This window comes from Chiloscyllium punctatum, chromosome 2 (genome assembly GCF_047496795.1).
Source record: "Chiloscyllium punctatum isolate Juve2018m chromosome 2, sChiPun1.3, whole genome shotgun sequence".
Classification (NCBI taxonomy): Eukaryota; Metazoa; Chordata; class Chondrichthyes; order Orectolobiformes; family Hemiscylliidae; genus Chiloscyllium; species Chiloscyllium punctatum.
Genome location: NC_092740.1, coordinates 7,949,542 through 7,976,682, shown reverse-complemented (window position 1 = coordinate 7,976,682; position 27,141 = coordinate 7,949,542). Strand labels below are relative to the sequence as shown.

At 43.9% G+C, this 27,141-nt stretch overlaps 1 protein-coding gene across 6 annotated transcripts in view; it reads left to right on the top strand.

Moving 5' to 3' along the window:
* Positions 1-446: 446 nt before the first annotated feature.
* Positions 447-27,141, top strand: part of egflam (EGF-like, fibronectin type III and laminin G domains) — a 113,662-nt gene continuing 86,967 nt past the window's right edge. For 5 of the 6 annotated variants that reach the window (XM_072593353.1, XM_072593343.1, XM_072593313.1 and 2 more), the window contains exons 1-6: positions 447-592; positions 4,527-4,633; positions 5,407-5,493; positions 7,508-7,534; positions 10,824-10,941; positions 14,675-14,810. In XM_072593353.1, the coding sequence (XP_072449454.1) occupies positions 484-592; positions 4,527-4,633; positions 5,407-5,493; positions 7,508-7,534; positions 10,824-10,941; positions 14,675-14,810 (584 nt within the window). In that variant the 5' untranslated portion in view covers positions 447-483. The remainder of the gene's footprint in view (positions 593-4,526; positions 4,634-5,406; positions 5,494-7,507; positions 7,535-10,823; positions 10,942-14,674; positions 14,811-27,141) is intronic. The other variant, XM_072593333.1, reaches the window with a different exon arrangement.

Genomic DNA, 27,141 nt, shown 5'->3' with positions numbered 1-27,141 from the left:
AAGAGAGACGGAGGGAAAGAGACAGAGAGAGAAACAGACAGGGACAAAGGGAGAGAAAGAAAGAGAGAAAAGAGGGTTTAAAGTGAGGAAGGGTGAAAGAGAAAAAGAGAGAGGAAGAAAGGGAGTGAGACGGGGAAGAGGAAGAAGAAAACATTGCAGAAGTTTAATGGGGATCACCAATTAAATCATTTATCTGCGTTTGGAGTTTTGTAGCCTTCCTCCCGTACCAGGAAGAACTGACTCTGCCAGTCTCAGTTTGGTTTAGGTGGCAGCTCTCTGTCAGAAGCTGCTGTCTGTGGAGCTTTATAGGATTCAGAAATCTCTCTGCCTCTAGCCCCTGTTGCCTGTAGATCTGGGCACAGCCCTCCTGCAGTGTGCCCCTGTCCATTCTCTGGCTTTCAAGGGGTGGAGGGGGGGGGTGGGGCAGAGGGGGGCAGTGGGGGGAGAAAGCCTGCTCGAGCTTGAAGCTGTGCCTCTCACCAGATGGGTGTTTGGGGGCAAATGGGTCATTTGGCCCCCCTCCTGTTCCTGGTGTTTCTCCCCACACCAATGGTGTGCTTCAGGTGGGAGAGGACTGCACTGCGGAGACCAGGTAAGAGTCTCAGCTTCTCGATGGGTTTAGTTTGAGTGACTGTGCATAGAGGATGAATGAAGAATAACACCTTATGCACCCCCCTCCCCCCGCCACCCTTCAGTCTCACACTACCTCCGAGAAAATAAATTCCTCCTAATCTCTGTTTTAAACGTGTGACTTCTTAGTCTGAGATTACAACCTCTGGTTGAGGTACAGGTCAGATGGATAGAGTGGGTGGGATGCAGAAAAGTGTGAGGTGATACATTTAGCTAGAAAGAACATGGAGAGACAATACCTTCTTTATTTCTTTATTCTTCTGTCTTTATATTCTATGTTTTAGGGTTTTTTTTGTGTTTTAAGATGGTACTGTGTATTTTGTAACAAGATACATGTGACAATACATAAATCAAATCAAATCAGCATACTAGTCGAAAGAGTGTGCAGGAACAGAGAGACATAAGTGGATATGGACATAAATCATTTAAAAAAGTGAATAGAAAGTTATAAAAAGATGTTAGTACAGCACGCAATATTCTAGGTTTCAAACATTGGGTCATGGAGTACAAAAGCAAGGAGGTAATACTGAATTTACATAAGGACACACTTGTTGGACCTCAGCTGAAGTATTGTGTTCAGTTCTGGCCACTATACTACAGGAAGGATGTGAAAACATTGTAGAAATTGCAGAAAATATGACAATAATGATTTCAGGAATGAGAACCTTCAGTCATGAGAAAAGATTGGAAAGTTTGGGAGAGAAAAAAGCTAAAGGGAGATCAGGAGAAGTTTTCAAAATCAGAGGACTCTGGAGGGACTAGATAAAGAAAAACTGATGCCCCCTTGTTAAAGGATCAAAAATGAAAGGGCACATATTTAAATTTACAAAAGAAGTAACTGCAATGTGAGAAAAAAGTACATAATCAAACGGTGAGTATTTATGGTTTGGAATGCACTACCTAGAAATGAAGGCAAGTTCAGCTAATGAGTTGTTCAGCACAGAAACGGACCCTTCAGTCCAACCCATCCATGCCAACCAGATATCCTAAATTATTCTGGTTGAAGCATTCAAGAGGGGTACTGGATTGTTATTTGGATAAAACAATGTGCAGTGTTATATGGGAAAGGCAGAAGGGTAGACCCAATTCATTCAGAAAGCTAGTGTAGATAAAATGGGCCAAATGGCCTCTTTCTGCACCACTACAATTCTATGAGAGAGCAGGAAAAAAAAGGTGGGAGCAAACTAGACAGCAAGAGGAAGAGAGAGACAGAAGGAGAACTAGGCTGATAAACAGGGAGAAACACTAACACGAGAAACAGGGAGAGCAAAATATTAGTTATACCATTGACATAATGGGTTAAAACAGTACTCTCTGCTCACTGAAATTAAGCTACAGGAAAATGTTAGCTTATAAATTCTTGTGTTGAGATCTTGCTTGGATGCAGATTGTGTCAATGCCCTCAATCTCTACACAGACACTGTCCCATCCTGGTCTATTCAGCAGAAGTTAATTAAACTGTTGCTGTAAATACTCTTTGGGTACTGGAATGCGTGCTTTTGGTTTGTAAACATGTTGACAGCTGCAGGAAGTTTACAAATAGGATTTAAAACAAATTAGCTTTCCCCTCCATCTCCATTTTGATTTAGTCTTTTCCTGTTTCCCCCTCCCCCACCCATTCCCATAATGAGCTTTGCCTGTAAATACTCAATTGGCTGTACAAGTATTTTACTGGTGGTGGTTATGAGTTTAAATAAAAGCAAAACAAACTCACTGGTGGGAAGGTCGCTCAGTTGTGTGCAATAACATTTCTGGTTGGGAAAAGGGAATTAAGACAAATTAACTGCTGTAGTGAATTAGAACACTTTAACTTGTGAAACCTGCTGATAAATCCTAAACAGCCGACTGGAATCAAATTCAATGTCTACTATCCCTTTGGCTCTTGGTTTTAGCCTTCCCATCCCTTGCAAGCTCTGACCGTCCCTCTATTTCTCTCCCCCCTCTCTCTCTGTCTGTCTTTGTTTCTCCCTCCCTGTCACTGTTTTTGTCTCTCTCTCTTTCTCACTCACTTTTTTTCTCTGTCAGTATTCCTTTCCCACTTTTTGTGTCTCTCCCCTTCAGTCACTCCCTATGTCTCCCTCATTTTCTCTCTCTCTATTTCTGTCTCAGTTTGGAATAGGCAAAGATGTGATAAGTGGAAGTTTAAGAAGAAAAATGTGACAATGTCCTGACTTGACACTTTGGCAGGAAGATCAAAGAAACAGAATGTTATTTAAATGGAGACAGACTGCAGAACCTTGCAATGCAGAGGGATGTGAATATCTGGGGAGAAGGACCTTTACTCTGTATCTAAATCCATGCTATTCCTGTCCTGGGAGTGTTTGATGAGGACAATGTAGAGGGAGCTTTATTCTGTATCTAACCCCTTTCTGTCCCGTCCTAGGAGTGTGTGATGGGAACTGTGTAAAGGGGGCTTTACACTGTATTAACCCTGTGCTGTCCCTGTCCTGGGAATGTTTGATAGACAGTGTAGAGGGAACTTTATTCTGTATCTAACGCTGTGCTGTCACTGTCCTGAGAGTATTTGATTGGGACTGTGGTAAAGGGCTTTACATTGTATCTAATCCCATGCTATCCGTGTCCTGGGAGTGTTTGATGCGGATGGTGTAGAAAGAGCATTACTCTGTATCTGACCCTGTGCTGTGCCTGTCCTGGGAGTGTTTGATAGACAGTATAGAGGGAATGTTACTCTATATCTAACCCTGCGATGTCCCTGTCCTGGGAGTGTTTGATGGGGACAGTGTAGAAAGAGCGTTACTATGTATCCGACCCTGTGCTGGGAGCATCTGATGGGGATAGAGTAGAGGCAGCTTTACTTTCAGTGTTAAAGAGTCGAGGGAGAAGGTTATTTTCTTTGATTTATAACTGGAGTTTTAACTTTCTACTTTCTCTTCAATGGTCAATCCCAATTTGCGAATTAAAATTCTGAGGCTCTTGAGATGAAAACGAGGTGCTGGGGTTTGTTTGGTTCCAATGGAACAATATCTGTAATCCGCATTGTGCCTCCATACTGTAAAGGCATTACCTGTGCTATACTTCATTTTGGTGCTTGAAGGAAGCTGGCTGTCCATTGCGGTGTGACTGAAGCTGGTACAGGATGAAATGGCACTGAGATCCTCGGGTGGACAGTTCAGGGAGGCTGCTCTCTCACTCACTGTCAGCTTGGTCATGCTTCAGATGGTAAAACATTGTGTCTTCCACAACAATGTCTTGAAACCATTTCCAAATTTTTGCACCTGGTCACACCCCCATATACCGACACACTCTCACAAACAGACACAATTGGAACTGGGATTGGAAAACAGATGAAATGCAATCACAAGCCATTCTGATGAAGAGTCTCTGGACTCAAAACACTAACTCTGTTTAATTTTCCACAGATGCTGCCAGACCTGCTGAGTTTCTCCAAATTTGTCTGTGTTCCTAGCAGATTATTTTAATCAACTCTCGCTATCATACTTTTGTATTTTAATTGTAACTGGTCTTATTTTGGCCCTTTTTAAGTAAATCGATGCTTTATGAATGTCTTTGTGTGGTTCCTGCACAAGACCATGCGGTTTTTTTTATTCAATCACAGGAAACAGGCAAGGCTGGCCAGGCTAATAATTATTTCCCATACCTAATTGCCCAGAGGGCAGTTAGGAGTCAACCACATTCTTGTGAGCTTGGAGTTTCTTTCCCTGAAGGACGTTGATGATCCAGGTGGGTTTTCCTGACAATCGACAATGATCATGGTCATCATTCAAGTCTTAATTCCAGATTTTCTTTGCTGAATTCAAATTTAAACCTGTGTCCCCAGAACATTACCTGGGTCTCTGGCTTAAGAGAGGAACTGTGATAGAGGAACTATTGAGAGAGTGATACTTTGTTCTAACTGAATGTCTCCCTTATGCTAGAACGGCCAAGCCCCCCACAGAATGTGCTGCTGGAAGCCCTGAACTGTACGGCCTTCAAAGTCCGATGGAGAACACCTCGACGGCACAGCAACATCACCGGCTACACGGTAATGGTTCCTCCATCCAAATAAATCACAGGTGGGAATGCGATCGGGGGATAAAACGGAACCTCAGTATTTAGTAACAGTCCATTATTACTGAACTGTAGAAGAGGAGGATTCCACTGTTATTGAGATGGATACTGGGTTCGCTGGCATCGCCTATGGTCCCTGGCTGGGTAAGGAGTGTCTTCAAAATCATGAGTGGGCTGGGTAGAATCGATTGGGAGAAGCTGTTCCCACTCATAAAAGGAATAAGAACAAAGGGCATAGACTGAAAGTGCTGTGCAAACGAAGCAAGGGTGATGTGAAAAAAAAATCTTTACACCCAACGAGTAGTTGGGGTATGCACTGTGTGGCAATGTGGTAGAGGCAGGTTCAATTGAGCATTCAAGAGGGGCATTGGATGGATATTTGGATAGAAATGGAGTGCAAGGATATGGGGAAAAGACAGGAGATTGGCAATAAGGAATAGAACCAGTGCAGGCACAAGGGGCTGAACAACCTCTTTCTGCACCATATAATTCTGTTGCAGACACTGTCCTCATTCTAGATGGATAAGGATGTTATCAATCATTTCTTCTGGTCAGTGGAGGAGAGTCTCCTGGTCACAGTCCCCAGCTGAGGGAAGACTGGAATGTTGGAATTTCCTGACTGGCCCAGTACCCGAAAAGTAAATTAAAGGACATCATGTAAACTGCCTGGAAATTTGTAAGTTTTGAAATCCACTTGAGTGAGTTACACTCCACCTAAGCTGTATCTCTGTTTTTTTTATTGACCAGGTGTTGTACACAGAGATGAAAGGTAACAGACCTGTCCTTCCCAAGATAGCCCAGGATCTACTCTTCAACCAGGACAATCACAGCATGGTTAGTATCTGACAGTCTTGGGGGTTTGTCAATAATATTTCATCAATAAACATTAGTCAATAGGAAGCAAAAACATGAAATTACTATCCTTTGAGTTAATTAACAAGTGTCAAAGATTGATTGTGTGACTGGCACTTTCCAAACCTACAATCACTACCATCGAGGACGATAAGGGCAGTAGATACATGGGAACGCCACTGCCCACAAGTTCCCCTCCAAGCCACTCACCATCCTGACTTGTAAATATATCGCCATTCCTTCTGTGCTGTTGGGTCAAAATCCTGGAATCCCCTCCCTAATGGCATTGTGGGTCTACCTTGAGCAGTTTTCAAGAACGCAGCTCACTCCCACCTTCTCAAGGGGTAACTAAGGATAGGCAATAAATGCTGGCCCAGCCAGCGATGCCCACATCTGAAAAACACATTTAATTGTCATTCTGGAAGTACGACAATGGGTGATCAGATTTGCTTTCTACCCAGACCTGGATTTTACACTGAGGCCAGACTTGCCATATTCCAGTGGGAACAGGCCTGCCTCCTTTTGAACACCTTTGATGGAATTTTGTTAGGTCACTGCAGTGGCAGAAGCCCTTTAGTTGGGAATGAAGTTTAAGGCCTTGGTCAAGTCTACAGTCCACTTGATGCCTCTGCCATTGGACTTTAAATTTGTATCAGAGTGTGTCTGAACTAGCCTGCTATTCTGCCAAAGATGATGCATCAAGCCCAACTCATGGTGTTTCATTGCATTTTCCCCACAACTGGTTTCCCCTTTCAGCTCTGAGATTCGCTGGTTACAGTATCACTTCACTCCATCTCCTAGTATCAAATCCTCACCCATCTCAAACAAGGCAACCTTTAATCTTCCATAATGGACGGAATACAAACCTAATATATGCAAACTGTCCTCATAACATAGAAATAGAAACATAGAACATAGGAGCAGAAGCAGGCCCTTCAAGATTACTCAACCATTCAGTATGATCAGGGCTGATCATCCAACTTAATGCCCTATTCCCAGTTTCTCTTTGGCCTCTTCAGCCTGAAGAACTATATCTCCATCTTGAAAACATTCAATGTTTCGGCCTCAACTGCTTTTTGTGTCAGAGAATTCCACAGACTCACTACTCTCCAGGTGAAGAAATTTCTGCTCCTCACAGTCCAAAATGACCTACCCCTACCCTTAGATGGTGAGGCCTGCTTCTGAACTATCTGGTTACAGGAACATCTAACTTAGCGTCATTGTTCTGGTGAATCCACACTGTGCTCTCTTCAAGGCCCAATGTCTTCCTCCTGAGGTACAACGACCAGGACTGAACTCAGTTGCTGTTTTTTAAGAGATTTCAGAATAACCTCCATCCTGTCGTATTCCAAGTCCAAACCCTTTATTTCCAAGAGCACCCTTTAACCCTTTGTTCTTTTAACTCTATTTTGGTGCATGTGGTGTCATGGTAAGATTGGCATTTGCCTTCAATCCCGAATGAATTGAATCTCTTGCTCGGCTGTTTCTGACAGCAGTTCATAGTCAACCACATTGATGTGGGTCTGGAGTCATGTATAGCCAGACAGGTTAAGGACAGCAAAGGACATTAGTTAACAATGATTAATGATAGTTTCACAGCCACCATTACTGAGGGAAGCTAATGATTCCTGATTCATTAATTGAATTTAAAATTCATCAGCTGCTGTGGTGGGATTTGAACTACTGCTCCTACAGCATTCACTTAGAGCATCTAGATGACAAGTACAGTGACATTCCTACGATGCCACAATCTCCCATCTCCCTTCTATGTTAACCCAAATCAGGGAACAGTGCCCTTGAGTGGCCCTAATGACTTGTCCCAACAATGCAGGTTCAGTTTCTTGTTGTGGGACACTGGAATGGATATGGTGACAGCAGCATGAAAAAGGAGTGATCTCCCCACACACACATATTACCCCCTCTCAGAGGCTAGCTCTGGAGGAAACAGCAATGTTGAGTATTGGCAAAAATTTTCATTTTTATTTCTGTTTTGCAGGACCAGATGAAAAGTCCACAAATGTATGTAAGTACCTAGGATATCCAAATAATATTTCTGACCCTGTCAATTGAATTTTAGTTCCCATGGGAATATTCTTTGATTCTTCTAGACTTGATGTGGAGATGCCGGTGTTGGACTGGGGTGGACAAAGTTAAAAATCACACAATATCAGGTTATAATCTAACAGGTTTATTTGGAAGATCTAGCTTTCAGAGCGCTACTCCTTCATCAGGTAGCTGTGGAGCAGTACTTGGCAGTGCCCTCTTGCTGAGTCGCCATCTTCCAATATCTGTAAACTAGAGCTCACCAGAAACATTGCTGCATGTATCTGAATTCTCACCAAGTTCTGTTCACCACTCACTTTCTCAACTTATGGGTTACATTGGCACCCAGTATGGGTAATGCCTTGATTTCCGAATTCTCATCCTCGTTATCCTTATTTCTGGGATTTTGCTCAGCCACTGACATATCTGAGTTCCTCTAATTCTAGCCTTTGTTTTGGATTGTTCAACCATTGGTGGTCATGGCTTCTGCTGCCTGGGCCCTGGCCACTCCCCACCCACCATCTTTAAACCTCTTGGCTTCTCTCTCCATCTTTAAGATGGTCCTTAATGACTAACCTTTTGGGAAAGCACAGGAAATCTACCCAGATATCTCCATTTAGTTATTTAAAGTTTAATTTGTTCTGATTCCACACCTCTGCAGGGTCTTGAGATATTTTACTGCAATAAAGTATATTAATAGGGCAGGTGTGTATCCTTGCGATTTAAACCTTCTTTTAAGGAGTCGTGGAGATGTATACCACAGAAACAAGCCCTTTGGTCTAACTCATCCATGCTGACTAGATATCCCAACCTAATCTAGTTCCATTTGCCAGCACCTGGCCCATTTACCTCTAAACCCTTCCTATTCATTTATCCATCCAGATGACTTTTAAATATTATAGTTGTACCAGCCTCCACCAGTTCTTCTGACAGCTCATTCCATACATGCACCACCCTCTATATGAAAACGTTACCCACTAAGTCTCTTTTATATCTTTCCCCTCTCACCCTAAACCTATGCCCTCTAGTCCTGCACACCCCCACTCCAAGGGAAAAAACTTTGTCTATTTATCCTTTCCATGCCCCTCATGATTTCATAAACCTCTATAAGGTCACTCCTCAGCTCCAACGCTCCAGGGAAAATAGTTCCAGTCTAATCAGCCTCTCTCTATAGCTAAAACTCTCTAACCCTGGCAACATCCTTGTAAATCTTTTCTGAACCCTTTCAAGTTTCACAGCATCCTTCCAATAGGAAGACCAGAATTGCACACAATATTCTAAAAGTGGACTAACTGACATCCTGTACAGCCGCAACATGACCTCCCAACTCCTATACTCAATACTCTGACCAATAAAGGAAAACATACCAAACGCCTTCCTCACTATCCTATCTACCGGTGACTCCACTTTCAAGGAGCTATGAGCCTGCACTCCAAGATCTCTTTGTTCAGCAACATCCCCAAGGACCTCACCATTAAGTGTATAAGTCCTACTAAGACTTGCTTTCCCAAAATGCAGCACCTCACATTTATCTAAATTAAACTTCATCTGCCACTCCTCAGTCCATTGGCACATCTGATCAAGATCTCATTGTAATCTGAGGTGACCTTCTTCGCTGCACCTCCAATTTTGGTGTCATCTGCAAACTTACTAACCATACCTCCTACGTTCACATCCAAATCTTTTATATAAATGACAAAAAGTAATGGACCCAGCACTGATCCTTGTGATACTCCATTGGTGTCAGGCCTCCAGTCTGAAAAACAACCCTCCATCACCACCCTCTGTCTTCTACCTTCCAGCCAGTTCTGTATCCAAATTATGGTGGAAAGCTTCTTATGGCTCAGTTTTATAAATGTCCTCCAGTTTGTCACATTTCAATTTGATCGGTTACATTTTAGACATAATTTTTAAAATTCATTCATGGCTTGGGTAACGCTGGCTAGGCCATCGTTCATTCCCCATCCCTAGTTTCCCTGTGAGAAGATGGTGATCAGCTGTCTTCTTGAACTCCTCCAGTCCGTATGCTGCAGATTGACCCAAAATGCTCTTAGGGAGGGAGTTCCAGGATTTTGACCCAGCAACAATGAAGTAACGGCAATGCATTTCCAAGTCAGGATGGTGAGTGGCTTGGAGGGGAACTTGCATGAGTTGATGTGTCATGTATCTGCTGCCCTTGTTCTCTTATTTGGAAGTGGTCATTGGTTTGGAAGGTGCTGTCTAAGGATCCTTGGTAAATTTTGCTATACCTTGAAACTGGTGTATGAAATTAAATACATTTTCTTTTGTTACTTCATTTCCCAATCTAGGCATTTAAAGCACTCCTACTTAGAGAGTGCAGGTATGCTATTTTAGTTTTCTTCTGCCAAGGTAGACCCTAACCCGACTCCATTTTTAACATTTGATTCCCAGAGGAATGATAGTTCACTTAAAAGATTTTTTTCTCTCATTTAAATTGCGATTTTCAGGAATGCAACCTTCAATTTAAGTAAAGTCACTCTGGAAACACTTTGACCTCTGACTAGTAATTTTCAAGTCTGCAGCCACACATTTATTAAATTCCTGAGGTAACAGAACACCTACAATAGGGCAAAGTCGTATCTTCCAAGACTTGATACACTAACCAGGTTGAGGTGTGTTTGATTCATAATTCTTTATCCAGCAGCAGCTTTGAACACAAACACAGACTTATCCATTTAGTCATCTTGTACAGCACTTGTAATAGAATCAGCAAGTGTATTTTCAAGAATGTTTTAACAAGAAGGAGAGCCTTGGACAAACTTGAATTGTTTCACTAGAGCATCGGAGGCTGAGAAGTGACCAGATAGACGTGTTTAAAATTCTGATTTCCCCTCGCACCTGAAGAGATGGAAGTTGATCCAATGCTGTGATGTTAAACTGCTAGTCACCTACTTGCTAAAGATGGAGTCAGTCTGTCTTCCACAGCTGTTCATTCAATACAATATTTGTTCAATACAATGACAGACTTTGTGATGTTGCCAGGGAATAATATATGATGCCCAGATGGGTTACATTGTGTGGTATCCATGCGTGTCTCAGGGAGTGCTATTTTGTGTCTTATTGTTTGTGGCATCTGTGTGTGTCTCAGTGAGTGATAGCATGTGTGTCACAGTGTGTGGTACCCATGTGTGTCACAGTGTGTGATAACATGTGTGATGCTTGGCTCCTGTGTTAAACTTGTTGCATTTCTCTCTCTCTCTCTCTCTCTCTCCCCCTCTCTCTCTATCCCCCTCTCTCTCTGTCTCCAGGAAATGGATGTTGGGAATCTGAAACCAGGGACCAGATACCGTGTGACAGTGAAAGCACGTAGCGTGACAGAGGAGGGGAGGCCAAGTCCCACAAAGTATGTGACAACTGTCACTCAAGGTATGAACCCGTCCCCAGAATTTAGAGAAACTGGCCAAACAACAATAACTTATATTCCTATATTGCCTTTCATGTTACAGAATCAGCTTAATTGAACTTTGCAAATGTTTATGCAGCTTCTGCCATCATTAGAACCCTTTTTCTTTCCTCCCATGTTTTCTCAGATTCTCCATCAGTGCATCCTGCATTTCAGATTAGCTTGTTAATCTTTTGCTCTCTCTATCACTCCAGTTCAGGTTGTTGCTGACCCTCCGCTGAGAATCCAAAGGGTTTTACAAATACATTAAGCGTTCCCTAATCTTTTTTGAGCAGCTGAGGCCTCATTAGCCGCTTGCTGGCTGATCCAGAACCTAACTCAGGTCTCCCAGCAGTGAGAAGACCAACCTGCCCATGGTTTGGCAATGACCTGTAGTTCAGAAAGCAGAGGTCAGGAGGTGGGATAGTCCTGAGGACAAAGCAGCCCAGCCTTATTTGGTAAGCTCCAGTTGGGCCTCAGTTGGCATCAGTGTCCTCTCTGAGTCGCCAGGTCATGGGATCAAGAGATAAGAACCTGCAAGGCAGGTCGATGGTCCCAGTGCAATACGGTCAGTGTGCCATTTTTCAGAAGAGATGTTAGGCTGACTCCCTGTCTTCCCACTCAGCATGTGGTAAATGAGCCTGCACTCACTATTTGAAGATGAGCAGGCATTTCCCCCCCAGATGCTCTGACTGAAATCCATCCCTTAAATCAACATGATGAAAACAGGTTATCATTTTGCAATCATTCCGCTCTTTGTGGGATCCTGCTGTGCACACATTCACTGTGGCGACTCCCACCTTGCACCTCTTCAAATGCATTTCATTGGCTGCAAAGGCTTTTGGAATGTCCTGGGCGTTACAGAAATGCAAGAATTTTCTTTTCCTTTCCCAACCCTACGGCATTGTGCCCTCAATTTGGGCCAGGCAGAGTACTCAGAGCTTGTTTTCTGTAAGCCGCTGTCCTCAATCAGCACATTTCAAAAAACGGTATCAGGCAAGAACTTTCGAAAGCTGATTGGGGGCAGATGGTCGCAGGTAAAGGGACGGCTGGAAAATGGGAAGCCTGCAGAAATGAGATCACGAGAATCCAGAGAAAGTATATTCCTGTCAGGGTGAAAGGGAAGGCTGGTAGGTATAGGGAATGCTGGATGACTAAAGAAATTGAGAGTTTGGTTAAGAAAAAGAAGGAAGCATATGTCAGGTAAAGACAGCATAGATTGAGTGAATCCTTAGAAGAATATAAAGGAAGTAGGAGTATACTTAAGAGGGAAATCAGGAGGGCAAAAAGGGGACATGAGATAGCTTTGGCAAATAGAATTAAGGAGAATCCAAAGGGTTTTTACAAATACATTAAGGACAAAAGGGTAACTAGGGAGAGAATTGGGCCCCTCAAAGATCAGCAACGCAGCCTTTGTGTGGAGCCGCAAAAAATGGGGGAGATACTAAATGAGTATTTTGCATTAGTATTAACTGTGAAAAAGGATATGGAAGATATAGACTGTAGGGAAATAGAGGGTGACATCTTGCAAAATGTCCATATTACAGAGGAAGAAGTGCTGGATGTCTTGAAAGAGGTAAAGGTGGATAAATTCCCAGGACCTGATCAGGTGTGCCCTAGAACTCTGTGGGAAGCTAGGGAAGTGATTGCTGGGCCTCTTGCTGAGATATTTGTATCATCAATAGTCACAGGTGAGGTGCCGGAAGACTGGAGGTTGGCAAATGTGGTGCCACTATTTAAGAAGGGTGGTAAGGACAAGCCAGGGAACTATTGACCGGTGAGCCTGATGTTGGTGGAGGGCAAGTTGTTGGAAGGAAACCTGAGGGACAGGATGTACATGTATTTGGAAATGCAAGGACTGATTAGGGATAGTCAACATGGCTTTGTGCGTGGGAAATCATGTCTCACAAACTTGATTGAGTTTTTTGAAGAAGTAACAAAGAAGATTGATGAGGGCAGAGCAGTAGATGTGATCTATATGGACTTCAGTAAGGCGTTCGACAAGGTTCCCCATGGGAGACTGATTAGCAAGGTTAGATCTCACGGAATACAGGGAGAACTAGCCATTTGGATACAGAACTGGCTCAAAGGTAGAAGACAGAGGGTGGTGGTGGAGGGTTGTTTTTCATACTGGAGGCCTGTGACCATGGAGTGCCACAAGGATCGGTGCTGGGTCCTCTACATTTTTTCATTTACATAAATGAATTGGATGCGAGCACAATAGGTACAGTTAGTAAGTTTGCAGATGACACCAAAATTGGAGGTGTAGTGGACAGTGAAGACGGTTATGTAAGATTACAACAGGATCTGGACCAGATGGGCCAATGGACTGAGAAGTGGCAGATGGAATTTAATTCAGATAAATGCGAGGTGCTGCATCTTGGGAAAGCAAATCTTAGCAGGACCTATACACTTAATGGTAAGGTCCTAGGGAGTGTTGCTGAACAAAGAGACCTTGGAGTGCAGGTATAACTCCTTGAAAGTGGAGTCCAGGTAGATAGGATAGTGAAAGCGGTGTTTGGTATGCTTTCCTTTATTGGTCAATGTATTGAGTACAGGAGTTGGGAGGTCATGTTGCAGCTGTACAGGATATTGGTTAGGCAATGTTGGAATATTGCATGCAATTCTGGTCTCCTTCCTGTCGGAAAGATGTTGTGAAACTCAAAAGGGTTCAGAAAAGATTTATAAGGATGTTGCCAGGGTTGGAGGATTTGAGTTATAAGGAGAGGCTGAACAGGCTGGGGCTGTTTTCCCTGGAGCATCGGAGGCTGAGGGGTGACAAAATTATGAGGGGCATGGATAGGATAAATAGGCAAAGTCTTTTCCCTGGGGTCGGGGAGTCCAGAACTAGTGGGCATAGGTTTAGGGTGAGAGGGGAAAGATATAAAAGAGATCTAAGGGGCAATGTTTCCACGCAGAGGGTGGTATGTGTATGGAATGAGCTGCCAGAGGAAGTGGTGGAGGCTAGTACAATTGCAACATTTAAGAGGCATTTGGATGGGTATATGAATAGGAAGGGTTTGGAGGGATATGGGCCGGGTGCTGGCAGATGGGACTAGATTGGGTTGGGATATCAGGTTAGCATGGACAGGTTGCTGTACATGCTGTACATCTCTATGACTCTTTGACTCTAAACGATTACAAGGATTTATATGACAGGAGTTAAGGGTGCTGATTCATTGGCAGGTTGATTCTAATTGGCAGAAGTGTTACCATGGGGAAAGCAATGGAGATTTCTACTTTCTGAAATCTACAGAGCAATTCAAACAAAAAAAGCAAGGGACTGGAACATATTCCTTTTGTTTGCAGAAATGAGTCCCTGTTCTCTAGTAAGGGTAAATTGTGAGCTTGGCTGATTATTTGAGATTGATTATTAGGGTATTGACAGGAGCTCAGGATTATTCAGTAAATGCTGTCCAGTCACTGAAGCACTAGTTCCCTGTTGCTTTCCTATACTTGTGCAGTTCTAGAGTCATGGAGATGTACAGTAACTCGACCATGCCAACCAGATATCCTAACCTAATCTAGTGCCATTTGCCAGCACTTGGTCCATATTCCTTCCTATTCATATATACATCCAGATGCCTTTTAATTGTTGTAACTGTACTAGCCTCCACCAGTTCCTCTGGCAGCTCCTTCCATACACACACCACCCTCTGCATGAAAAAGTAGCCCAGCCTCTGTGTGCCTTACTGATGCCCATTGGTATTTTCACAGACCGGTGCTCACCGCCAGAGGCTCCATCCCGACCGGAGGCTGCGGCCGTGTCTAACTCGGAGGTGGCATTGTCATGGAAACCCGGGCCAGGGGCAGGGAGCTCGTCACTGCAGTACTACACGGTGGAGTGTATCCGGTGAGTGCTGGAACAGAAGCTGTAGGTAGATTGAGGAGAAGAGTGGTCCAACCAGCTAGTCCTTTGGACCGAGGAGACTGAGGAACAAGAGGAGGCCACTCAGCCCCTCTAGTGTGTTCCTCCTTTCAGTGAGACTGCAGCAGATCGGTATCTTCACTCCACCCACTTGTCTTGCTTCCGTAATTCTAGTTCTTTATAACAGCGCTTTTGAGGGAGATCTAGATTTCCGCCTCTCATTGTGTGAAGAAATGCTTCTTAATTTGCTCTAAGGAACACAGTTCTAATTTTAAGCAGGTTCCTTCAGCTCTGCGTTGGTTAACAAACAAAGCAACCTTCATCTCCCAGGAATGTGTCAGCTACAGCTCATTATCTGACTCTGAAAGTTATAAATTGGTGACTGGAATGAGACAGCACGCTCACAGATGACAGTTTATTCAGGCACTGACTGACTGCAATTGAATCTGCCCTGATGAGGGGAGTTTTGCATTGAAAGAGGCTATTGTGGGCTCCTGGCTGGATAACTCAATTACAAGGCTCCAGACATCCGACACAAACTGACCCTGCCCTTTGGTCAGACCATAGCCTGCAGCCAGACACGGCTCACTGGTCCCCTTTCACCTCCCCAACCCCCCCACATCTCACTACTTCCTGCACATCCCCTCCAACAGGGAAAATCCCTCACGAGCCAAAGGAAGTGTTTTATTTTTAAAAAGGTCGCTGCAACATGCAGGAAATCCCAGCATTGTTTTCCAAGTCCTGTCAGATCCTCAGCCAGTGTTTTTTTACCCCTTATTCACTCATGGGATGTGGGTGTCACTGGCTGGGCCAGCAGTTATTCTCTTTCTCGAACTGGCCCTTGACAAGGTGGGGGTGAGCTGCCTTCTTGAATCGCTGCACACCATATTGTGTAGGTCGACCCACAATGTCCTTAGGGAGGGAATTCCAGGATTTTGACTCAACAACAGTGAAGGAATGGTGATATATTTCCAAGTCACGATGGTGAGTGGCTTGGAGGGGAACTTGCAGTGGAGTGATGTTCCCATGTAAATGTTGCTCTTGTCCTTCTGGATGGAAGTGGTCGTGGGTTTGGAAGATGCTGTCTAAGGATCTTCAGTGAATTGCTGCAGCGTATCTTGTAGATAGTACACTCCGCTGTCACTGAGTATCGTTAGTGGAGGTAGTGGATGTTTGTGGATGTGGTGCCAAGCAAGTGGGCTGCTTCTTTACTGGATTAACTTGCCTTAGGACCCTAAGCCTCCAAAAACAGTTAAATTCCAGATTCCTGGTAGCCCGTCATTGTTGATAGCCTTTCATAGAGTCCATGCAAGAATCAAGGCTGAGGCCTGAGCTCCAGAGTCCTAAGGGTGAGCACATACAGGGACCAGGAGTCGGTAAGGTTGGCAGATGCTGGACATCTACAAACGGACCCCACCACCAGGGATATATTTCCCTCCCCACCCCTTTCTGCCTTCAGCAAAGACAGTTTCCTCCACGACAACCTGATCAGATCCACGCTCCCTAACAACACACCCTCCCATCCTGGCACCTTCCCCTGCCACCTCAGGAATTGCAAAACCTGTGCCCACACCTCCCTCCTCACCTCCGTCCAAGGCCCCAAAGGAGCCTTCCACATCCATCAAAGTTTTACCTGCACATCCACCAATATCATTTATTGTGTCTGTTGCTCCCTATGCTGTCTCCTCTACATTGGGAAGATTGGATGCCTTCTGGCAGACCGCTTTGGAGAACATCTCTGGGACACCTGCAGCAATCAACCCCACTGCCCTGTGGCCCAACATTTCAACTCCCCCTCCTACTCTGCCAAGGACATGCAGATCCTGGGCCTCCTCCACCACCGCTCCCTCACCGACCAACGCCTGGAGGAAGAACGCCTCATCTTCCGCCTCGGGACCCTTCAACCCCAGGGCATCAATGTGGACTTCATCAGTTTCCTCATTTCCCCTCACCCCACCTTACCCCAGCTCCAACCTTCCAGCTCAGCACCGCCCTCATGACCTGTCCCACCTGTCAATCTTCCTTCCCACCTATTTACTCCACCCTCCTCTCTGACATATCACCTTTACCCCCACCTCCATCCACCTATTGCACTCTCAGCTACCTTCTCCCCAGCCCCACCCCCCCTCCCATTTATCTCTCCGCCCTTGAGGCTCCCAGCCTCATTCCTGATGAAGGGTTCCGGTCTGAAACGTCGATTTTCCTGCTCCTCGGATGCTCCTGACCTGCTGTGCCTTTCCAGCAACACAGATACAGGGACCAGCACAGGCCAGTGGGACCCCAATCCACGGTCCCCACATCCGGCAGATTCAACAGGACCATCCACAGCCTCCTGGACTAGGTTGGTGGAGGCAGGGGGAAATGCAGCCAGGTTTCACCCCATCCACTGGCACCTGGGGGGCATTGGTTAAGGTTGAGGGTGATCTCTGCTGTGAAGTTGTCCATCGTTGAATTTCTGGGGCATGACATGCCCATAGCAGGGTCTGCTCTCTCCCAGTCAGCGGGGATCACTGGGGACACAATAAATAAACAGTTTAGTGAGATTCGCAATGGAGACATCAGTCACTTCCTCGGTTGTGATGATGAGGGGAGTGGTAGTGGATCTATTGATTTAATGATCAGACAGTGGGGACTGGAAGAAAGGAACTGAGGATGACATTCCCTCAATACTGACACTGATTTTTGTTATTTCATGGGATGTGGATGTCACTATCAAAGTCTGTGTTTCTTGCCCTTCCACAGAGGGCAGTTAAGATTCTATTACATTGTTTGGGTCTGGAGTCACATGTGGGCAAGTCCAGATAAGGATGGCAGATTTTCTTCCCTAAACAACGGTAGTGGGATCTTACAGCAGTCAATGATAGCTTCATGGCAACTTTAATTTTAGATATATTATTTTTTTTGATAAATCTAGTTTAAATCATGGGTTCAAATCCCAACTAGGGAACCAAGACCATTAGCCTGGGCCCCTGGATTATGAGGCCAGTGCAATTATATTTGCCTCAATGAGATAGTGTCACTCTCGCCCTCGAAGCTGTTCACTAAGGTGGGGGTGTAGGTTGGAAGGTGAGAGAAGGGAGGGTAGGAGGAGGAGAGGAAGAGAGCAGGAGGAGTGTTACCACATCTCTCTGTCAGTGCCAAGTTGAGCAGCAGTGAAATGCCAAAGGAAGGTTTGAAGATGGTGTGATGGTGGTGGGGGGGGGGGTGGCGGGGTGGTAAGGGGAAGGTTAGGTCAAATCTGGAAGAATGCTCCTCACCTCTGTGACTACATGGGGAGAGATAATCTCCCATTACCCCTTCCCCAGGGAGTCTTCACATTGATTACACGCATAAGGGAAACGCTGAGTTCAGAAACATGTCCTAATCCACACAATGTCATCTCGCATACCACAACCCTTCTCCCACAGTCCTCTTTCTCACGGTTTTCTCCCCTTTATCCTATCCCTTTCAGCTCCTCATACTGAACTAACCTCCCATTTTCCTCAGTGTCACCACAAGTGAGGGACTAACACAAATAGAGAGCCAGCTGTGGTGTGTCTAGATGAGTTATCCCAAATCCCAGGCTAATTTCTGAACATGGGTCTGAGTCCCACCATGGTGGAAATTCTAATTCAGTGAAATTTGGAAGTTTTTTCTTTGAAAAAGCTATCTTCAAGCTTTGGCATCCATTGTCAATTGGCACATAAACCCATCTTGTTAACTTCAGGGAAGGAAATCTGCTATCCCACACATGACTCCAGTCCCACAGAAAATATGTTCAATTTTCAACCACCCTCCAAAATGACCCAGACAACCAGTCAGTTCAACAAGGGCAGTGAGTGCCAGGATTGTCACTTCCTGTGACAGAATAAAGAACAAAAGATGTACGAATTTGCTGGGCTGACCGTCCATGTGGGCCATCGCCAACCTACCTCACCCCTGCCCTCTTCTGACTGGCAGAGTTTGTGGCAGAAACACTGACTCAAATATATTCCACGACTTTGACCTTCTGCTGATCATGATGCAAGCTCCAGCTCACCACTTAATATTGGTAGCTAAAGGACCCTTCTGTCAAGGTTCATCCTGAGCAGCTAGCTTCGTGACACAGGACTCTGTGCTCCTGGGACACACTCTGAGACAAACATTGACTGTGCTTGGAGGTGAAAGACACTCTCTGGTTTGCCCAAAACATGCTGGTGTTCCAGATAAAGAATTTACCTTGACTGAGTGTTGCAGACTGGCACATTCCAAGGCCGAGTACGACATGCTGAGGGCCGCACTAAAGCTTGGGGTAACTGCCAAGGTGCAGGGGGGAAAGATCACTATCTGCAGCCTTTCTCACAAAGTCCAATCAGGTCCATTCTGTTATCAGACCCTCTCTCCTCGCTTCTAAATGTATGTAGGTATTGTCCTTCATGAGTAGGAAATGCCATTGGTTTCACAAACTGCAAAGTGGTGTTTTGAGGAGGGACAGGAATGGAAAGGGTTGTTCCCAATTTGTAGGCATCATAACTCCCTGTAACACACAGAGGAGTCTCCCAGTCTTATCTCCAGAGTATACAATCTGGAGGTGAGGTGGAGAGGGGGAGGGGAGTCTATCAGATTATTAACATGCTGCTTAAACATTTAATTCTTCCTACCATCTGTGTGTCGGTTTCTTTCAAACAATTTAGTTTGTCAGGATGTTAAGCAAAGATGACAGACAGCTGTCAGTAGTGCTGCTCAGTATGTTTGCCTTTTCCTGTTTCCTCTCACCTGTCCCTTCACACACCACACTCACACACTCACACAATGACACACACAATCACACTCACGCAAACACACACATTCTTTCTCCCTCTCACACACCCTCACACGCACAAACACACACTCTCTCTCTCTCGCTCTCACTCACTCACTCACACACACACTTCGAATTGTTTATTTTGTCCAATTTTTAATATAAAACATGAACTGAGCAAAGTCAGGATAATTACAACCAGATGCGTTTTACAACACTTGACTGGAATTAAAGAGTGGGCCATCGACTGGAAGACAGAAGTGGGCTCTCTCATGATCACCCCGTCTGTTTGTTCTTTCTTTCTCTCTTTTTCTCTTTCTTTCTTCCTCTATCTTTCTCTCTCCCTTTCTCTTTCTTTCTTTCACCCTCTTTCTCTCTTTCTCCATCTTTTTATCTCTCTTCCCCTCTTTCTCTCTCCTCATTTCCTTCTCCCCATATCCACAATTTTCTCTCTTGTTGCTTTTTCCTATCTCCCACTCTCTTTCTGTTGAGAGTGGGATGAGGGTATTGAGTTGGATGATCAGCCATGACCATATTGAACGTAGGAGAAAGCTCAAGGGGCCGTAATGGCTTACTCCTGTTCATATTTTCTGTGTTTCTATGTTTCAACTGCAAGGATCAAGGTCATTAAGAAACTGTCATAGATATTGAACTCTGTGTTGGAACCAACTTGCATCATTCTCTGGGGTACTTTAACAATAGGGTTAAGCTGAGCAAGCACCATATTGACGTGCTAAATGGCCTCTTTTTGTGATTTTCTGGAATGGCAATTAACTGGCTGGAATGCATCAGCCTGCATTTTCCTTTATAATCTTTGACCTGTTATCGTTAAAGCGTTGTTAGATATAAGAGGAACATTGTGCAGTCATCACGCCGCAGTTAAATCTGCCCTGCTCATAAACACTGAAGGCTGTGATGGGTAAAAGAAGTTGTCTGTTTCTGTGGCTGCTGGTTTACAGCCCTCCAAAAGAGCAGGCCGGCTGCAAAACCCCTCACTGTGAGGGAGTGGTTGGCATTCAGAATCTCTCAATGCTCGCTGTACAGGAAATCAGAGAGACCTCAACCCGTGACGTTCTCAACACTGGTCCTTTGTCTTTCTGTTAAAGTATAACGCAATAGAAATACAGTAATCAGCTCAGAGTGGCCAGCCATCCCTGACATAGAGCCCCATTCAGTTAATTTGGGAACTTTGTCACAACAACCCATTCACCCAGATTTGCAACTCTTCTTCCAAGTCCTGCATTTTCCTGTCCATCCATTTCCTTGCCCTCCATCTTCTGTCCCTCATTCTCCTGTCCTTCACTCTCCTCACTCTGTCCTCTAGTCTCCCTATTGCCTCACTCCCCATCTCCTGTCCTCAATCCCCTCACTTCATCTTCTTGTCTCTCCATCTCCTCACCTCCATATTCCATCCTCCCATTTCTCGTTTTCCAAGTCTCATTCATTCTTTCTTTGGTGTGTCCTTTTGTCTTTGGTGTGTACCTTGCCTCCATTCCCTCTCCTTCTATTCCCTTCCCTCTGTCACCCCACCTCCATCTCCCTTGCTCTATTTTCTCCATCCCTCCATCTTCCCCCTTCCCCTCCTCACTTTCCAACCCACCAAATTCCACACCCAAATAATCATCCTCCACCATTTCCACCACCTCCAGCAGGATGCCACCATTAAACACATTCCCCTTCCTTCCTTTCCACCATCAGCATTCTGCACACACCATTCCTTCCATGCTTCCTAATGCTTCATCACTTCTGTGTGGCATCTCCCTGTGCAATTGCAGAAGGTGTAACACTTGCCCATTCACTTCTTGTCTCCTCAATGTCAAAGGTACCCATTTGGTCTACTGTATTTGATGCTCACAATGCAGCCTTCTTTATGTTAGCAAGACAAAATGCAGACACCTCCACTCTTTCAGTAAGAATGACCCCAACCTCCCAGTTGTCACTTTAATAAAGCATCTTGCTCTAATGCTAACAGTTCGGTCCTGAACCTGCTGCAATATTCCAATGAAGTACAGCACCTGCTTGAGGAGCAACATCCCATTTTCCACTTAGGCATTTTATAGTCTTGAGATCTTAACACTGAATTCAATAACCACAGTGTGTCTTATTTACTTTATACCTAGTAGAGGGGTCTAATTCTCTCTCATTCACACCTTCATTTACACTCATTTTACATCATTTTTTTCTCTTTATCTGCTATTAACAACCCATTTGTCTTTTGCATTGGGAAGAGTCATCTCAACTTGAAATATTAGATTGCTATCCCTACTGCCTGACCCGCTGTGATCTCCAGCATTTGTTGTTTTCTCTATACTATTTGCTCTGTGGCTCCCCGTTGTTTTTGTCAAAAGGATATAAAGAACTGATTTTCCAACACCTTTCAATTCTGAAAAAGAGGCAAAGCACACTCAAAACATTCACTCACCACAGATGCTGCCAGACTTGCTGAATTTCTCCAGCATTCTTAATGTTTGTTTGACAGGTTCATAGAAGGCTTGAGCAATTATTTATGAGAACTGGACTTGGTTTTGTACATTATTTAATCATGTCATTGTGAAGGCACCCCAAGGTATCAATTACCACAATATGACCGAAGGAGAGAGTGGTGGGTCTGAAGTTTAAATATGAGAAGTTATAAGAGCATGAAAACAGAGCTGGCTGAAGTAAATTAGATAAGTCAAATGACAGGCCAATAGCAATGCAGTGGCAGACTTTTATGAGAATATTTTAAAAGATATAGAATTGATACATTCCAATATGTGAGAATAAAAAAATCCAAAGTACAAACCCACCACCTGTGGCTAAATAGAAAGATTAAAGACAGTATCAAACTTGGAGAAAAATATATTGCAAAGCACAAAGACGGGAGTAGGTTAGAAGTTTGGAAAAAATGTAAAAACGAATGAAAACAATGATGAACAAGTTACGGGGTAATGTAGGCTACAAGAGCAAGGTTTGCAGGGGTATAAAAACAGATAGCTAGAGTTTTTATAAATAATTAAACAATAAAAGAGTTAACAAAATGAGCATTGGCCTGTAGAAAGTGAGTATGCAGAATTAATAGTGGAAAATAAGGGAGTGGCAGATGAATTGAATAGGTATTGTGTATCACTCTTTACCACAGAGGACATCTGAGAGGCAGAAGGAAGGCGGGAATTCTGGAAAATCATAATCATCAGAGAAGTGGAATTGAGTAAATTGTTAGAGCTACATAATAAATCCTTGAGTCCTGATGAACTTCATCCTTTAAAGTCGTGGTTACTGAGATAGTTGATGCACTGATTTCAATTTTCCAAAACTCCTTTGATTCAGGGCTGGTTCCATGAGATTGGAAGATAGTGGGTGTAACTCCTTTATTCAACTTGGAAGTCAGACAGAAAGCAGGAAAGTACAGACCAGTTAGTTTACCAATTGTCATAGGCAAAATGTTCAAAACCATTCTTAAAGATGTTATAACAAGGCACTTGGATAATTTGAGGTAATCAGGCAGTCAACATGATTTTGTGAAAAGGGAATCACCATTAATTAACCTATTGGAGTTGATTGAGTAAGGAACGTTCTGTGGATAAAGGGGAACTGGTGGATGTGTGGTATTTAGATTTCCAGAAGGCGAAGTTTCATGTCAAATGTTATTGTAGATTTTTTTTAATATAGTGTAGAAGGCAGCAGTTTGGCACTAACAGAAGATTGTGCAGCTGAGAATAGGCATAAATGGGTCTTTTTCAAATTGGGAAGAAGCAATACGTGATGTGCCACAGGAATTAATACTGGCAACTCAACGCTTTACAATTTGTATGAATGACTTGGATGAAGGGATGGAAGGTATGATTGCCAAACTTTCTAATGTCACAATGGAAACTAAGCGTGAAGAGAATATAAGAATGGTGCAGAGGGCTTGGCAGCTGAAATGTGGGCAAACATGTGGCAAGTAGAGTATAATGTGGGAAAATGAGATTATCCATAGTGGCAGGAAGAATGAAAATGAAGCATATTATCTAAATGGTTAGAAGTTGCAGAAATCTGAGATGCAGAGGGATATAGGTGTCCTAATATATGAATCTCAGAAGGTTAGGATGCAGGTACAGCAATTAGTTGGGAAAGCCAAGTGAATATTATGGTTTATTGCAAAGGGAATTATTTGCAAGTATAACGAGGTTATGCTTCAGTTATACAGGTGTTATGACAGGGGGTAAAACCTCTTGCTTAATTTAAACGAGCAGCACAGAAAAGATTTACCCCGTGCAGTTATCTGTAAAAATTCGAGAGGCCAAGAACTATTTAAAGTAAAAATTAACAACTTTACTTTTAGAATTAGAATTCCTACAGTGTGGGAACAGGCCCTTCGGCCCAATAAGTCCACACCGACCCTTTGAAGAATAATCCACCTAACCTACACATCCCAGAATACTATGGGAATTCAGCATCACCAATTTACCTGACCTGCACATCTTGGACTGTGGGAGGAAACCAGAGCACCCGAGGAAACCCATGAGGTGCTGCATTTTGGGAAAGCAAATCTTAGCAGGATTTATACACTTAATGGTAAGGTCCTAGGGAGTGTTGCTGAACAAAGAGACCTTGCAGTGCAGGTTCATAGCTCCTTGAAAGTGGAGTCGCAGGTAGATAGGATAATGAAGGTGGCGTTTGTTATGCTTTCCTTTGTTGGCCAGAGTACTGAGTACAGGAGTTGGGAGGTCATGTTGCGGCTGTACAGGTCATTGGTAAGGCCACTGTTAGAATATTGCATGCAATTCTTGTCTCCTTCCTATCGGAAAGATGTTGTGAAACTTGAAAGGGTTCAGAAAAGATTTACAAGGATGTTGCCAGGGTTGGAGGATCTGAGCTACAGGGAGAGGCTGAACAGGCTGGGGCTGTTTTTCCTGAAGCGTCAGAGGCTGAGGGGTGACCTTATAGAGGTTTACAAAATTATGAGGGGTGTGCATAGGATTAGATTACTTACAGATTAGATTACTTTCAGTGTGGAAATGGGCCCTTCAGCCCAACAAGTCCACACTGACCCACCGAAGCGCAACCCACCCAGACCCATTCCCCTACATTTACCCCTTCACCTAACACTACAGGCAATTTAGCATGGCCAATTCACCTAACCTGCACATTTTTTGGACTGTGGGAGGAAACCGGAGCACCCGGAGGAAACCCACGCAGACACGGGGAGAATGTGCAAACTCCACACAGACAGTCACCTGAGGCGGGAATTGAACCGGATAAATAGACAAAGTCTTTTCCCTGGGGTCGGGGAGTCCAGAACTAGAGGGCATAGGTGTAGGGTGAGAGGGGAAAGATATAAAAGAGACCTAAGAGGCAACATTTTCACGCGAGGGTGGTACGTGTATGGAATGAGCTGTCAGAGGATGTGGTGGAGACTGGTACAATTACAACATTTAAGAGGCATTTGGATGGGGATATGAATAGGAAGGGTTTGGAGGGATATGGGCCAGGTGCTGGCAGGTTGGGTTGGGATATCTGGTAGGCATGGACGGGTTGGACCGAAGGGTCTGTTTTCATGCTGTACATCTCTATGACTCTATCTATACACAGAGAGACTGTGTAAACTCCACACAAGACAGTTGCTCAAGGTTCGAATCGAACGCAGGTCCCTGGCACAGTGAGACAGCAGTGCTAACCACTGAGCCACTGTACCACCCAGTTCTTAAAGTATAACAGAGAATAATTAATTAACAACTATTTACAATTCCTTCCTCTAACCTATCTTTTACCTTCAGCTTCTACAATACCAGTCAGATAAAACCCCCCAATTAAGATTTACCAAAACTCCAAACTTTCAAAACCAACCAGCAGCTGAATCTTCTTTTTATATTTTCCTCAGTCTTCTTTTCTTCTTCTTAGGAATTTCTGTTTCACAGGTTACTGATCAATAAAGGTACCTTTAAGAGAGTTATTTTTCAGGCAGTCTCTACATGCTGGTGAAATGCCAGTTCTCCTCCCAATTGTTCAATTTTCCCCAGTCTTATACCTCCAAAGTATTGGTTGTGTCATTGGCTTTTAAGATTGTCAATATACTAAATTCAAATTTTATTGGAATTTGGTATTTTTAGGAGTATAATTTAAACTGATTTGCCTAATTCAAATCTGTTTTTGTCTCCAGGCAACCAGCTACCCCAGTAGCTGGACCACATGCTACATTGTATCTTATTCAGAACACTTGGTGCTATCAGGTAGTTCTGCTAGCTTTTAACTCTCTTAAAAGTACAGTACACCCATATTTTCACAACACAGAGTACTGGTGAGACTATATGTGGAGCCCTGTATATGAATATTTGAAAAAATTAATTCATGGGATGTAGATGACACTGGCAAGACTGGCATTTATTGCCCTTTCCTCATTGCCCAGAGAGATTTGCTGTAGGTCAGGAGTCACATAAAAGTGAGATAGGTCTTTACATCAATCGACAGGAGTTACATGGTCACACAATGTATTACCACACCACCTCCTCCTGGTTTTTAAAGGAAAAATGTTAATGTGTTGGAAATCATTCAGAGAAGGTTTACTGGAGTGATCCATTGAATGAATCATCAAATCATAGAATCCCTATAGTGTGGAAAGGGACCAGTCCGTCAAATCTGCATCAGCCTAGACCTTATCCCTGCATATCTCATGCTTAATCCACCTAACCTGCACATCTTTGTTTTTGGAGGCATTTTATGATGAAAGGTTGGGCTCGGCTTATTTCTACTGGAATTTTGAAGAGTAAGAGTTGAGTTTATTGAAACATTTAAAATCCTCAGGATTCTGACAGGGTGGATCTGGAACAGATATTTCCTCTTGTGGGAAAATCTAGTTTAAAAATCAAGGAATCCCCATTTCAAACAACAGTGATTAGTTTTTTCTCTCTTTCCAATGGTCACAGGTCTTTGGAACTGTCTTCCTGAAAAGCTGGTGGAAGCAAAACTTTGAGTATGTTGAAGTTAGAAGGAGAGAGAGATTCTTGTTAAGGATAAAAGGATATCAGGAGTCAGTAAGACTGTGTATTTGAGGTTCCATTCAAATTATGAAATGGCAGAGCAGAGGGGGTGAATGGCCTATTGCTCTTAGAACATAGAACATCAAAAAGTACAGCACAGAACAGTGCCTTCGGCCCATGATGTTGTGCCAAGGATTAATCCTAATCTAAAATAAAATAACGTAACCTACACAACCCTCAATTCATTGCTATCCATGTACATGTCCAGCAGTCAGTTAAATGTCCCTAATGACTCTGCTTCCACCACCATCGCTGGCAACGCATTCCATGGGTTCACAACTCCTTGTGTAAAGAACCTACCTTTGATGTCTCCTCTATGCCTCCCTCCTAACACCTTACAACAGTCAACCCAGCCCTGGGGAAAGGTCTCTGTCTATCGACTCTATCTATGCCTCTCATTATCTTGTATACCTTGATCAGGTCACCTCTCTTCCTCCTTCTCTCCAGAGAGAAAAGCCTGAGCTTAGTCAATTTCTGTTCATAAGACAAGCCCTCTTGTCCAGGCAGCATCCTGGTAAACCTTCCTTGCACCTTCTCCAAAGCCTCGCATCTTTCC